Below are 14,348 nucleotides of genomic sequence, written 5' to 3'. Positions count from 1 at the left end.
TACTTTGTCTGGCAACTGTGTGTAAATGACTGTCCCACTTCACCCTCTGGTGCCATTTGCGAAGTACCCCAAGGTCACAACTCATGCAGGCCCATGCCTGAAGGAGCCTTGACAGGGGAATGTGACAAGGGGGTTCCTCTGGCCAGAGAACCCCCCCCTCCCCAGTTCTACATCCTGAACAACTGGCAGATACCTCACAGCACAAGGTTCCATGATTGTTTGGCAGAGGCTTTAACACAACCTGCTCCTCTAGTTGAAGAGTTCAGTGTCAGGGCTAGGGGATGGGATTCTAGGTGTGATTGTGGTGCCCACCAAAATTGTAAGCAGGATCCTGTGTTTGAGCCCGTTTTTGGTCTGAGGAAAGGGTTCATGTCCTTGGGAAAGCTAAAAACCACTGTTCAGATTAGGGTATGGGGAAAACTACAATTCCCAGAGAACTCTGGAATCCTTAACCAAAAAGAACTACAGTTCCCAGAAGGCCTTGAATTGGCCTCAGGTGCCCTATATCCCAACCACCTGCCTGTGTCAAATACTGCATGTGAAATACAGATATTATCCAAAATTTGACCATAATGTAATACCTAAAGGGATGGTACTCTATTACTGCCAAAGTCGTGTGTCTTGGTGTAATATTCATACTTCCACTGTTGGCTGGGCTATGACCCACGGAGTGCCTGGCTATCCTTGTTGAGTGTTTGGCCAAAAAAAAAAAAAGGTTACTTACTGTCACCAGACAGTAATGACTCGGGGCTCTGGGGGCTTACCTGAATCCCTAGTGCTTGTGGTGGCGTAACATGTCTGGCATAAACAGAAAACACATTTAGCCCCAGGTTTTCAAAAGGGGTCGCTGCTCCAGGGGACATTGAAGCAGCATGCTAGAACCAGCCAAGATTAAAGGTGTCCTCCGCGCATCCCCATCGCCCCCTTCTTGCTCGTTAGAGAAGCGAGGCCAAAATTGAGGCCGAGCTTTCTATCTAGTGACCCAGAAACTAGAAAGCAACCAGCAGCAGGAGAAGCACACGCGGGTAGGACTGGAAATACAGCCACTGCTGGGAGAGCTGGGAGACTCAGACGCTACGTAGTTACCTAAAACTAGGTGGGGAATGGAGAAGCCACACCTGGGCTCAAGGCTTGCCTCGCCTTCGGCTACCCGCTGGGCTGAGGCCAGGAATGGCAGAAATTCTCTACTGCAGCCCCCAGCTTAGGACGGCCACTGCCATCTCCCAGGCCGCTCTCGAGGGAAGATAGCCAGAAAGCGCGTAGTGGCTCCTTTAAGGCTCCTCCTAGCCTTCCCTCCCCCGCCCACGTGACCCGGGGCGGCCGCGCGCCGGCTCGGCCCCCCGCGCAAGCGGCGATGGCGGCGGCGGCGGGAGCTGCAGCGGCGGCGGCCGCCGAGGTGCGGAAGGGGAGGGGGAGAGGCGGGTGCATGCCCGCGCGCGCGCCCGGGGGAAGCGCGCGCCCGTGCAATGCTCCGGGGGTGCATCGGGGCCGGGGGGCCCGGGCGGGACTTGCAGCAATCCGGAGGGCCAGCACCGGGGGCGGATGAGGGGACCAGGGGGTGGGAGGTGGGGGGAGTGGGCACGGAGGCGCGCGTGCAGCCGCCGGCTGCCCCCGAGTGGGCAGCGGGCGCTGGGGCCGCAGGAACACGCGTGAGGGGCACGAGGGGCCGTCCACCGGGCTGGGGGGCAGCGGGCGCTGGAGGGGTTGGTGCCCGGGGTCCCCGCGGCCTGGGGGACAAAGGGGGAGCGGCGCGTGCAGCCGGGAGGAGGGGGCGGGGCCGGGGCGCGGAGGCCCCGCCCCCTCCCCCTCCTCTCTTCTCGGTCCCTGAGATGAGGGGTCTACCGAGAGGGAGGGGGCTGATGCGTGCCCGGGGGAGGGGTCGTGCGGCCCCTCCGGGCAGCCGAGGCCGCGGAAGAGGGGGCCCCCACAGAGGAAGAGGTAGGCCCCGGAGCCTACTCTCTCTTCCCAGGGCCCAGGCGTCCTGGGCCCCCCAGCTTCCTACCGTACTGACCAGCTCTCCTATCCCTTGTGTCCCCTCCCAGGGGGAGGCCCCCGCTGAGATGGGGGCGCTGGTGTTGGAGAAGGAGCCCAGAGGAGCCACCGAGAAAGGTGAGTGCAGCAGAACCGGGCCCGGTTGGACCTTCACCTCCCCCAACACAGGATCTTCTGAGCCTTTAGCCCTGAACTTTTTCTCTTCCATTACAGTTCATGGCTCTTTGGGGGACACCCCTCGTAGTGAGGAGATTCTGCCCAAGGTCAACCCCGACTCCTTGGAGCCTGCTGGCCCCTCTTCCCCAGCCTCTGTTACTGTCACCGTCGGCGATGAGGGGGCAGACACCCCTATAGGGGCCACACCGCTAATTGGGGAGGAACCGGAGAATCTTGAGGGAGATGGGGACCTCCATGGGGGCCGCATCCTGCTGGGTGAGAGGCAAAAGAGTCTGGGGGTGAGGTGGGATCTTCTCTGACTCTGCCATTTCTCTTATCTTTCCTCCTGCCTGCCTTCTGTTTTCCAGGCCATGCCACAAAGTCATTCCCGTCTTCCCCCAGCAAGGGGGGTACCTGTCCCAGCCGAGCCAAGATGTCGATGACAGGGGCGGGAAAATCACCTCCATCAGTCCAGAGTTTGGCCATGAGGCTGCTGAGTATGCCTGGGGCCCAGGGGGCAGCAGCAGCAGGGCCTGAACCCCCTCCAGCCACTGCCAGCCCCGAGGGGCAGCCCAAGGTCCACCGAGCCAGAAAAACCATGTCCAAACCAGGAAATGGACAGGTGAGGCTTAGGGGCAGGGTTGTGGCCGGTGGGAGATACGGGGTAATCAACCAGAAATCCCTGGTGGGCTGCTCTTTTACAATTTAGCTTCGGGCCTTTTCTTACCCAATCACTGCTTCACATATTTACAGAGGGGCTACTGTGTCTCAAATTGTGGACTGAGGCTTAATCTGTGGGCAGACAGGTTCCTATCATCCTGGGGTTTACATTCTTAAGGAGAGAGGAGTAGAAGATATACAAATGTTAAAGAGTTAATCATGTAGTAAATGTCTTAATAACTCTTATGTTAATGAGTAGAGAAACTTCCAAACACTTTTTCTTTTCTACCTCAAAACAAGCCCCAAGGGAACTTCTCCCTCCCTTTTTTTTTTTTGGTGCAGAGCAGTCGGTTTATTTATTTTTAATCAAAGTACTGGGGGTTGAACCCAGGACCTCATGCACACAAAGCATGCACTCTGCCACTGAGCTATACCCTCCTCCCTTCTCCCTCCCTTCTGTGAAACTGCCCCCTCCTCCCTTTTAAAGGTTTGACTGTGAATCTCTATAGAGAAGGAGTTGAGAGCCATAGAAATGACATAGGGAAATGACAAGGGACCCAGAATCTCAGAAGCTTTACAACAGTGTTTTTAGGGCTCTTGGTATCATGTTGTTCTAAGTATGGTTTGGGTAGCTTTGGTCAAGGCCTTAACCTTTGTTTTCTCATCTGGGAAATGGGGAGAAAAGGCCTGCTGCGGTGTGCTCAGAGAGTTCAGCAAGCATTAGATGTGGGATGTGCTCAACACACTTCCTCTTGGGGAAACTGTTCTTGTTATTGCCACGGAGCTTCTGATGGCATTTTTGAGGGTGTGGCTCACCATCCCATTCCTACCTGGGGCTCTAGGCTAATCCAGGCAGAACCATAGATGCTCCCTGACCCTAAATGTATTCCCTCTTGGCCCCCAGCCCCCAGTCCCTGAGAAGCGGCCCCCTGAAGTGCAGCATTTCCGTATGAGTGATGACGTGCACTCGCTGGGGAAGGTGACCTCAGGTCAGTCCCACCCCCCACCTACCTGTGCCTTGATATGGCCTGTCCTGAGGGTTTAGAATACAGGCCTGACTCCTCTTTCTCTCCTTCCAGATGTGGCCAAAAGAAGGAAGCTTAACTCAGGTGGTGGTCTGGTGAGCCAGGAGAGGCTGGGAAGAGGGCCTCTCCACCTGGGGGGCTGCTCCCAGGGACCCCAGGAGCTGGGGCTCCATCTCACCCTCAAGGGAAATGGAGGGTTAGGGAGGGAATGCCAGCAGTTTCCTTTTTTTTTTTTTTTTTTTTTTTTTTCACTTTTTCTAGTCGGAGGAGTTGGGTTCTGCCCGGGGTTCAGGAGACATGACCCTGGAGAAAGGGGACCCCGGGTCCCTGGAGGAGTGGGAGACAGTGGTGGGGGATGACTTCAGCCTGTACTATGATTCCTACTCTGTGGATGAACGGGTGGACTCTGACAGCAAGGTGAGAAGGGGCCGACGGCCCTCCCAGCCAGCACTCCCCCATGCCCAGGGCTGGCTCTCCAGTCCTTCCTGCCCCCCTTTTTTCTCTTTCCTTTTCTGAACACCCACTAATTCACTGCCCCACCCTGTCTATAACTTATTTCCACTGTGTGCCCTACCTCATTCCATCCCTGTGCCCCTCTCCACAGTGGTAGTCAACGTCCTGGACTGAGGGTTTAACGTCCCATTTTATGGTTTATTTGTTGTTTACTTGTTTATTCCTTTGCTCATTATTTGGTTTTATTTCACATATATGTTTGCCTGTGCAACGTAATGCTTGGTCTTACTTGTTTTGCTTTTCATTTGTTTTATTGTGGTAACTTTCAAATATAACAAAAATAGAATAGATAGCCCCCAGGGAGCCTGTCACCCCAGCTCCAAGGATTATCAATACACAGCTCATCTCAGCTGTTCCTCCCCTAGTGCACCCATACCTACTGGATTGTTTCAAAGCAAATCCCAAACACCATATCATTTTATCTAGAAATACTCCAATATGTATCTCAAAACATAAGACCCCTTTCTGTTTTTTTAACATCACTGCATTACTCTTTTCACACCTAAAAAAATTTACAAATGATTCCTTAATACTATCACCTTGCTACTAGTTAGTCTTAACATTTCTTCAGTTGTTTCATAAACGGGTTTTGTGTGTCCTGATTCGAGTTAGATCCACGCCTTGATTTGATTATTTGTCTTAGGTCTCTCTTGATGTATAGGTTCCCTGTCTTCTAAAAAAAAAAAATTCTTGCTATTTATTTGTTGAAGAAACCAAGTCAGTTGTCCTACAGAATTCATAATTGGGAGTTGGCTGCTTGGGTGGGGATTGACACATAACTCTACCCAATGTTCCTTACAGACTGATAGATCCAAAAGTGTGATCAGCTTCAGATGCCTTTTTTTTTTTTTTTCAATTTGGTAAGACTTGATAGCTGGTACAAGTGTTGCATCACATCAGGTTTAGAACATCTGGTCTTTTATTAGTGAAGTTAAGATTGATCAGTGGATTCAGGAGATGTCAGCCTGATCCTCATTATAAAGTTTCTGATTAGTTTTTCATCTACTGTGGATTGTTTTGTTGTTCTCTTCTGAAATTTTACTTGCTTGCCTTATTTTTTTATGAAGTATAGTTGATTTACAATGTTGTATTAATTTCTGGTGTACAGCATAGTGATTCATCTGTACATATATGTTCTTTTTCATTATAGGCAATTACAAGGTATTGAATAGAGTTCCCCATGCTGTACAGCAGGACCTTGTTGATTTATGTATTTTATATATAGTAGTGAGTAGCTACAAATTCATTTAGTGTTTTTAGTTTTGCCTATTTACAAACTTCATAAAGAACACTGTACTATACTTTTGTCATTAGGAACTTACCTTTTTTTTTCCTTAACATGTTGCCAAGACTCATACATGTTGTTGCATGTAACCATGGCAGCTTATTTTTCAATACCATTTAATATTCTACACCGCCTCTCTTTATCAAACCCCTTCCTCGCTTTTCCTGCCCCCACTTACCTCCACCAGGGAGCCATCCTTGGGGAGCTGCTGTTGTTTTCTTGATTCCCCCTCATCCTCTGTGTCCTGCTCTGCCTCTCTCCCAAGTTCCCACAGAAGAGAGCTGTGGCCTGTGGGTCACTATTTCTGAGAGCACTGTTTTGCCTCTCTCTCAGTCTGAGGTTGAAGCTCTGGCTGAACAACTGAGTGAGGAAGAGGAGGAAGAGGAGGAGGAGGAAGAGGAAGAGGAGGAGGAGGAGGAAGAAGAAGAAGAAGAGGAAGATGAAGAGTCAGGCAACCAGTCTGACAGGGTAGGAGCTGGAGGCTGGTATTCCCAGAGGGATGGGGGCTGCAGGGCCTGAGGCCTGAGTCCTCAGAGGAGCGGGTTGTGGGCTGGGGGCCAGGCTCGCTAACTCTTTTCCTCCTCCCTAGAGTGGTTCCAGTGGCCGGCGCAAAGCCAAGAAGAAGTGGCGGAAGGACAGCCCATGGGTGAAGCCGTCACGGAAAAGGCGGAAGCGGGAGCCTCCAAGGGCCAAGGAGCCACGAGGTGAGGAGGCTCCCTTGCTTTGGGTCTCCTCCTCCAGCCCCTTCCCAGCCCCCAGAAAGCATGCATGGACACACACGCTCAGCATGCACACCCGCATGTACCCACGCGTCCAGGCACCTGTGAGCTCGCACTCTCACTCTCTCTGTCTCTGTGTCAGGAGTGAATGGTGTGGGCTCCTCAGGCCCCAGTGAGTACATGGAGGTCCCTCTGGGGTCCCTGGAGCTGCCCAGCGAGGGGACCCTCTCCCCCAACCACGCTGGTAATTGCGAATTGCTGGGATCGGGAGCCACTAGGGGGCGCCCTCGGGGCTGGAGGGAATGGGGAGGAGGGGGACCCCGCTGAAGCCGGGGTGTCCATGGCCAGACTCTGGGGGTTCTGGAGCATGGAGGGAAAGTGAAGGTGGGGGTGAAAGGCCCCAAAGGGGGTCCCGGTGAGTGAGGGGCTGGGCCTCCCTCAGCTAGATTTTTCCTCCATCCAAGGGGTGTCCAATGACACGTCTTCGCTGGAGACAGAGCGCGGATTTGAGGAGTTGCCCCTCTGCAGCTGTCGCATGGAGGCACCCAAGATAGACCGCATCAGCGAGAGAGCGGGGCACAAGTGCATGGCCACAGAGAGTGTGGATGGAGAGGTGGGCCTGAGGGCTGGTAGGTGAGACACCAGGGATCCAGCCCCAGGCCCCGGCCTCACCTTTTCTCCCCTGTCCTCACTGCGTACAGCTGTCGGGCTGCAATGCTGCAATCCTCAAGCGGGAGACCATGAGACCATCAAGCCGTGTGGCACTCATGGTGCTCTGTGAGACACACCGTGCCCGTATGGTCAAACACCACTGCTGCCCAGGCTGTGGCTATTTCTGTACAGCGGTGAGTGACCAGTGGGGCAGACAGGCAGCGTGCCTCACAGGGGCGGGGGCTCCCGGAGCCGGACCACATTGTTTCCCTGCCCCCAGGGCACCTTCCTGGAGTGCCACCCCGACTTCCGTGTGGCCCACCGCTTCCACAAGGCCTGTGTGTCCCAGCTGAACGGGATGGTCTTCTGTCCCCACTGCGGGGAGGATGCATCTGAGGCCCAGGAGGTGACCATCCCCCGGGGGGATGGGGTGACCCCACCAGCTGGCGCTGCAGCCCCTGCCCCACCGCCCCTGGCCCAGGATGCCCCTGGGAGAGCAGACACTTCCCAGCCCAGGTACTGGCCTCGCCCTTCCCTTGTGTCTGTTCTCTGCTCTCTCCCCTTCTCCCCTAGACATCCACACCTTCTCCCACAGCGCCCGGATGCGAGGGCATGGGGAGCCCCGGCGTCCACCCTGTGACCCCCTGGCTGACACCATCGACAGCTCGGGGCCCTCCCTAACCCTGCCCAATGGGGGCTGCCTCTCAGCTGTGGGGCTGCCACCTGGGCCAGGCCGGGAGGCCCTGGAAAAGGCCCTGGTCATCCAGGAGTCGGAGAGGTGTGTAGGGGTCGCTCTAGGGCACTGCACCTAGGACTGGGGCTGGAGATGTGTATCTGCAGGGGTTGGGCCTGATGCTTGAATCTGAGGAGCCCACCCCTTCCCTCACCACGGCAGGCGGAAGAAACTTCGTTTCCACCCCCGGCAGTTGTACCTGTCAGTGAAGCAGGGGGAGCTGCAGAAGGTGATCCTGATGCTGTGTGAGTACTCTGCTCCTTGTTCAGCAGACCTTGACTGAACACCGATTATATACCAGCCACTGGGCTCAGGGCCAGGAGCACAGCAGTGAAGATGTCATCCTTGCCCCAAAGGACTCAGTGGCGTGGGGGACACAGATACACAAATAACCCGTGGTGATGGGGACTGTGGTAGCGATGAGCACAGAGGCTCTGGGTACTGTTCTGAGTGCTCGTGTAGGTCCACCCACATAAGTCTCCCAGCAGAGGCCCAGAGAGGTTAACTCCCTTGCCCAGTGCACAGTGGAACTAAGAGGCAGGGGCAGGGCTGGTTTGAATTCAGGCAGAACTGGTACTCTTTAACTTCCTACTCTTTGAGAAGTGCTGTGGTGGAAGTGAGCACAGAGAAGGTTCAGGAGGGGTCCCTGACCTAGGTTGGGACCCTGAGAAGCCTTCCTGGAGGAGGTGCCACCCTTCCCTAGCTCACTTACTACTTGTCCCTCCCTCTCCCGGTGTGGCGGGCTCTCCCCACAGTGGACAACCTGGACCCCAACTTCCAGAGCGACCAGCAGAGCAAGCGCACGCCCCTGCACGCGGCTGCCCAGAAGGGCTCCGTGGAGATCTGCCACGTGCTGCTGCAGGTCAGTGCAGGCCCGGCCCTCCGCCTCATTGATCAGGGCCTTGGACCCCCTCCCCAACCCAGGCCCTCCCTGGTGCCAGCCCACGTGCCCCGTCCTTGCAGGCTGGAGCCAACATCAACGCAGTGGACAAGCAGCAGCGGACGCCACTGATGGAGGCCGTGGTGAACAACCACCTGGAGGTGGCGCGCTACATGGTACAGCGTGGCGGCTGCGTCTACAGCAAGGTGGGCAGCCGGGCGGGCGGGCGCCCAGGCTCAAGGATTGGGCTTGAGGTGCCAGCCAGAGGACTCACCTGTCCGCATCTCCCTCAGGAGGAAGATGGCTCCACCTGCCTCCACCACGCAGCCAAAATTGGGAATCTGGAGATGGTCAGTCTGCTGCTCAGCACGGGACAGGTGGACGTCAACGCCCAGGTCAGCAGCCTGGCCTCAGGCTCAGCCCTTGGGGTCCTTGGCTCAGCCTGGAGTTTCGGGTCCCCTTTCTCTTTCATCTGACTGTTGACGCTTTCCCTGCATTTCACGCTATTCTGGTCTGTCCCATCTCTTTTTCCTTCGTTACTTGTATTTCTCTTCACTGATTTTTGTTTCTTTTTTCTTTGTTTATCTGTTTTCAAAACAACAAGTTGCTGCCTTAATCTCTGGAGCTGTCCAGTGAGATTCTTTATTAGCTCTTAGTTTTTCACATGTTAGATGTGTTTTGGTATGCATTTTTCTTGCTCTTTGAATTGTTCCATCCTTTGTCCAAGAGAAGCTCCTTGAAGTTGGCTCCTATGGCTTTTGATATGACCCGGTAGCCTTTGAGAGCATCCTTTTCAGTGCATATCCTGCCCCGGACTCAGAATCAATCATTTCTCTAAGAAACTCTGGTTCCTTTAAGTGGGAAGTATTTTTCAGACTACAGTTTGTGTTCCTAGGGTGGTTGTTGCTGTTGGGTCTCTGCTTCTAGGGCTTTTGAGTGGGCAGACCTAGGAAATACCTATTTTTTTAGAATGAGAAAAATTACTTCACAGCCTTGAGCAGTAGACAGTATTAGTTTCATTTTATAAATGGGAAAACTAAGACCCAGCGATGGTAAATGACTTGCCCAAGTCCCTGCAGCCTGTGAGTGGTGGGGCTGGGATTCAGGCTCGGAGTCTAGCTCCAGAGCCTGTGCTCTTGACCACCTGCTGCTTGGGTGAGAAGGGCCGGAGCTGCCGCCCGAGCCCCTACCTCCTTCCCTTCCCACCCACAGGACAGTGGGGGGTGGACGCCCATCATCTGGGCCGCAGAGCACAAACACATCGAGGTGATCCGCATGCTGCTGACCCGGGGTGCCGACGTCACCCTCACAGACAACGTAAGTGAGAGTTTTGGTCGGGATGGGGGAGGTGGTGACCACCCCGAGCCCCTGAGCAAGGTGCAGGCTGCGTTCCAGGACTCCCTGCCTGGGCCACCTCTCCCCTCCCACCTCCACAGGAGGAGAACATCTGCCTGCACTGGGCCTCCTTCACCGGCAGCGCCGCCATCGCTGAGGTCCTCCTGAACGCCCGCTGCGACCTGCACGCTGTCAACTACCACGGGGACACGCCCCTGCACATCGCAGCCCGGGAGAGCTATCACGACTGCGTGCTGTGAGCCCCCTGTCCCCTACACACACCTGGACGCCCCTCTGCCCCCTTCACGGCCCCGGACCCCATGGGCTTCTGTCCTCTCCCAGGTTGTTCCTGTCACGTGGTGCGAACCCCGAGCTGCGGAACAAGGAGGGGGACACCGCATGGGACCTGACTCCTGAGCGCTCTGACGTGTGGTTTGCGCTCCAGCTCAACCGCAAGCTGCGGCTAGGGGTGGGGAACAGGGCCATCCGCACTGAGAAGATCATCTGCCGGTGAGCGGTGCTCTCCCCACACCCACAACCACCTCCTGCCCTTCCCCAGGCCCTGCTGAACCCTCAGGACATCCCCCAGCCCCGCCCCACACCCCACTGGGTCCCCAGAACCACCCCCTGCTCCCCAACACACACTCATCAGCTAAGGCTGCCTGATACAGCAAATAAAAATAGAGAACACCCAGTTACACTAGAATTTCAGATGAACAGTGCATACTCTTTTAGTGTGTGTCCCAGGCAGTATTTGGGACACAGTTACACTAAAAAATTATTTCTTGTTTGTCTGAAATTCAAATTTAATGGCGTATTCTGCATTTCATCTGGGAACTTTATTCCCCATGCCCTGAGGAACCGCCAGAACCACCCTCTTCCCTCCCACTACTCTCTCCTTGCACCTAGGGGAGCCCTCACCCCATGCTCTGGCCACCCAGCTCCATCTCTCCTCCTGCCAGGGACGTGGCTCGGGGCTACGAGAATGTGCCCATTCCCTGTGTCAACGGCGTGGATGGGGAGCCCTGCCCGGAGGATTACAAGTACATCTCGGAGAACTGCGAGACGTCCACCATGAACATCGACCGCAACATCACCCACCTGCAGGTGAGTGCGGGGCCTGGGCCCTGCCAGAGGGACACCCAGAGCCGCCCAGTACAGCTGGGCAAGATGTGGGCCAAGAGTACCTGGCCAAGGTGGTGGGGCTGAAAAGGAGCTCCGGTGTGGGCCTGCGTCCACCTGGGGAAGGGTCCTTCTTCTAGGACACGTGAAGGTATCCCCTGGGCTCACGGTAGCCCTGGAGACACCCCCATCGGCAATATCTTGATTCCCCCTCACCCTGAGACCATCACTATCACTGCCGGACAGTGTGGACCCTAGAGAAAAGATAGCTGTTAGGGAGCAGGGAGCCCTAGAAGCTGGGGGGCTCATTCTGGGGGAGGATGAGCTGACCCTGCCTCCTGCCCCAGCACTGCACGTGTGTGGATGACTGCTCCAGCTCCAACTGCCTGTGTGGCCAGCTCAGCATTCGCTGCTGGTATGACAAGGTACGTGCCCTCGCTCTGGCCACATGCTTATCCACTCCTTTGGAGGAGCTGGCCTCTGACACCAGCTTCCTGTGACCTTGTCCCTCACCTCCCACCCTGTTGGGGAAGTGGCAGAGAGAGCAGGGTGAGACCTGGGTTTCCTAGGATGTTGCCAGGACAGAGATGGGCCTGGCCCAGGTTTATGCAAATCAAGGGCAATGATTGTGTGCTTCCTGTTCCCTGAACTCAGAGCATATGTGGCCTCCCCCAGCCTGTCCTCCCTGTCTCTGGGTTGGGGCCAGCGGTGGATTTTTCTGTGAAGTCTTGGGAGCCCTGGGCAGCTGAAGTGGGCACCATAAGAAACCGTTGTCCTCCCCTCCCTTGATCCCAGGATGGGCGGCTGCTTCAGGAATTTAACAAGATAGAGCCCCCGCTGATTTTCGAGTGTAACCAGGCATGCTCCTGCTGGAGAAACTGCAAGAACCGGGTAGTACAGAGTGGCATCAAGTGAGGTCCCCGCTGCAGCCCACCCTCACCCCTTATCTCTTCCCTCCCATGGGGCGCTTCCAAGTCACTCCACCCAATATCACCCTCTCCCCTACCCCCAGGGTGCGACTGCAGCTCTACCGAACAGCCAAGATGGGCTGGGGGGTCCGCGCCCTGCAGACCATTCCCCAGGGGACTTTCATCTGCGAGTGAGTTGGCGGTGGGGGGGGGGGCATACTTTGGCTCCTGGGGGCGAGGGGCTGGGTGCAGTGCCACAGCTGACTCCCAGGCCCCCTTCCCTGCTCTCCTCCCTGTTGGGTCCCACCTCTTTTTGCTGCCCCTACTCCAGCCAGCCTCCTCTGACCCCCATCCTCCAAGCCTCTGCTCTGCCCAGACCACAGGGCCCGTGTCTTCCTCCCTCTCCCCTGCCTTTCCCAGCTGGAGACAGACAGACCTGGGTTGAGCCCCACTCTGCCATTGGGTGTCCTTGGCCAAGTAACAATCTCTTTGAGCGTCATTTTTTTTCTCTGTCTGCAAAATGGAGGTGATAAATAGCTACCTTTCTGTTTACCCCAGGGGCCTCTCCATCCATCAGCTCTTTCTCTTCCCAGCATCTGTAACCTCTTCCTGACCTCCAGCTTTTTATTCCATGGCCTTCAAACTTAATCTAGATCTCCTTTGGCCTTTAAAAAAAACTGCCCTTCAGCCCCATTTGCCAATTTAAGAGACCATTCAGGCCTGTCCCAACACACACCCACTTCCAGATAATGTCCATTGTCCTCCAGGCCCACTGTGCCTTGGGTCACCCACCCCAGCAGCGTTGATCTGTGAGATTCACAGACAGTGACTGGGACAGCTGTGGAAGAGGATTCATGGGGTGGTGAGGAGAGACAGGGCCTGGAGCCTGCTCCCAGTAACCCCTGCTCAACAGGTATGTCGGAGAGCTGATCTCTGATGCTGAGGCTGACGTGAGGGAGGATGATTCTTATCTCTTCGACTTAGACAACAAGGTGGGCAGAGACCCCCTCTGTCCCTCCCCAGTCAAAGGATGGAAACCTGGGGAGGAGGGGCTGGATGGCCAGGGGTGGGGAGTTTGGTCAGGCCAGCAGAGTAGTGTTCGACGTGATGAGTGACACCGTTCCCTCAGGATGGAGAGGTGTACTGCATCGATGCCCGTTACTATGGCAACATCAGCCGCTTCATCAACCACTTGTGTGACCCCAACATCATCCCTGTCCGTGTCTTCATGTTACACCAAGACCTGAGATTTCCACGCATTGCCTTCTTCAGTTCCCGAGACATCCGGACTGGGGAGGAGCTGGGGTGAGGTGTCCTGGGGCTCGGCCAGGGATGTGGGAGATGCAGCAAGCCTAGGACCAAAACAGAAGGCTGGAGAGTGCCCGGTTCCCATGTGTGGGTTAGAGCAGAGCTTCTCCACTGTAGACAGTCCTGAGCCTCACAGATTTTGGTTCAGTAGGTTTGGGATGGGGCCTGAGAGTCTTCATTTCCACCAACCTACGAGGCAGTGCTGGTGCACAGGTACATAGAACGTGGGAGGGCTTAGAGCCCATGGGCTGGGTGCTTTGGAGTGGGGCTGGGTCCCACAGACCTCTTGTGCTCCTCTGACAGGTTCGACTATGGTGACCGCTTCTGGGACATCAAAAGCAAATATTTTACCTGTCAGTGTGGTTCTGAGAAGTGCAAGCACTCAGCTGAGGCCATTGCCCTGGAGCAGAGCCGCCTGGCCCGCCTGGACCCCCACCCGGAGCTGCTGCCTGAGCTCAGCTCCCTGCCCCCTGTCAACCCCTGAGAGTGGACCACACACCCCACCCCATGGCCACCTGCTCAGCAGCCACCTCTGCCCTTGCTGCTCACAGTCCACACCTGAGGGTGCTACCATCTCCCCCCCCCCCCCTTCACACATTCCTCAGCCAGAGATCCCAGCCAGGCCCTGGAGGTCTGACAGCCCCTCTCTCCCAGAGCTGGTTCCTCCCTGGGAGGGTGACTTCAGGGCAGGCCACCCCCCACCCCCATCCTCAGCTTAAGTTTGATGAATTGAAATTGGGCCTCTATGCTAACTGGTTTCCTTTGTTCTCAATAAACGTTGGGTTTGGTAATAAACTGAGTCACTGTTGGTGAGGAAGCACACAGGGCCGGAGGAATGTGGGTCCCAGGGGGCACAGAGAGGGGATGGGAAGCAGGCCAGACAGGTGTGGCTGGTGTGGACAGCCGCCTGGGGGGAGGCAGGGGCTGTGGGGGATTACTGTGGGCAGGGTCTAGTCAAGGGCAAATCTCATCTCCACACTTAATCTTTGGCAGGAGGGTGTGGGTGTGAGAGTACCATGATTGAGGTAGTTTGAAAAACCATGAAGGATTTTCTTAGAGCA

General features: G+C 55.8%; 1 protein-coding gene and 1 non-coding gene across 6 annotated transcripts; one reads left to right on the top strand and one right to left on the bottom strand.

Moving 5' to 3' along the window:
* The first annotated feature begins 1,304 nt into the window (after positions 1 to 1,304).
* On the top strand, positions 1,305 to 14,086 carry EHMT2 (euchromatic histone lysine methyltransferase 2). Of its 5 annotated transcripts, XM_074348398.1 has the most exons (28): positions 1,306 to 1,396; positions 2,043 to 2,109; positions 2,206 to 2,424; positions 2,517 to 2,770; positions 3,713 to 3,797; positions 3,888 to 3,928; positions 4,095 to 4,250; positions 5,965 to 6,099; positions 6,221 to 6,335; positions 6,493 to 6,594; positions 6,815 to 6,963; positions 7,052 to 7,195; positions 7,282 to 7,517; positions 7,597 to 7,779; positions 7,897 to 7,979; positions 8,490 to 8,596; positions 8,698 to 8,820; positions 8,908 to 9,009; positions 9,827 to 9,931; positions 10,051 to 10,205; positions 10,292 to 10,459; positions 10,912 to 11,056; positions 11,419 to 11,496; positions 11,867 to 11,982; positions 12,084 to 12,170; positions 12,893 to 12,971; positions 13,109 to 13,284; positions 13,591 to 14,086. In XM_074348398.1, exons 1-28 carry the CDS (start codon positions 1,355 to 1,357, stop codon positions 13,769 to 13,771), a joined length of 3,633 nt encoding a protein of 1,210 aa, XP_074204499.1. In that variant the 5' UTR covers positions 1,306 to 1,354; the 3' UTR covers positions 13,772 to 14,086. The 5 variants fall into 5 exon arrangements, with proteins under 5 accessions (XP_074204500.1, XP_074204499.1, XP_074204501.1 ...); XM_074348399.1 differs by lacking the exon at positions 6,493 to 6,594 and having other exon boundaries at positions 1,305 to 1,396; XM_074348400.1 differs by lacking the exon at positions 2,206 to 2,424 and having other exon boundaries at positions 1,312 to 1,396.
* TRNAT-UGU (transfer RNA threonine (anticodon UGU)) lies at positions 3,175 to 3,246 on the bottom strand. The gene has a single exon. It is a non-coding gene; the product is annotated as a tRNA-Thr (tRNA).
* Positions 14,087 to 14,348: the final 262 nt, after the last annotated feature.

The sequence above is a fragment of the Camelus bactrianus genome, chromosome 20, assembly GCF_048773025.1.
Source record: "Camelus bactrianus isolate YW-2024 breed Bactrian camel chromosome 20, ASM4877302v1, whole genome shotgun sequence".
NCBI lineage: Eukaryota > Metazoa > Chordata > Mammalia > Artiodactyla > Camelidae > Camelus > Camelus bactrianus.
Note: the sequence above shows the minus strand (reverse complement) of the source record. Positions and strands in the feature narration are given on the sequence as shown.

What these genes read in the sequence shown, in the direction of transcription:
- EHMT2 (XM_010961479.3), top strand. Translation starts at nt 1,830, where the DNA reads ATGAGGGGTCTACCGAGAGGGAGGGGGCTGATGCGTGCCCGGGGGAGG. An exon ending in GGGTGGACTCTGACAGCAAG is followed by an intron (nt 4,251 to 5,964) that starts GTGAGAAGGGGC and finishes CCTCTCTCTCAG; the next exon opens with TCTGAGGTTGAAGCTCTGGC. An exon ending in CAGGCAACCAGTCTGACAGG is followed by an intron (nt 6,100 to 6,220) that starts GTAGGAGCTGGA and finishes CCTCCTCCCTAG; the next exon opens with AGTGGTTCCAGTGGCCGGCG.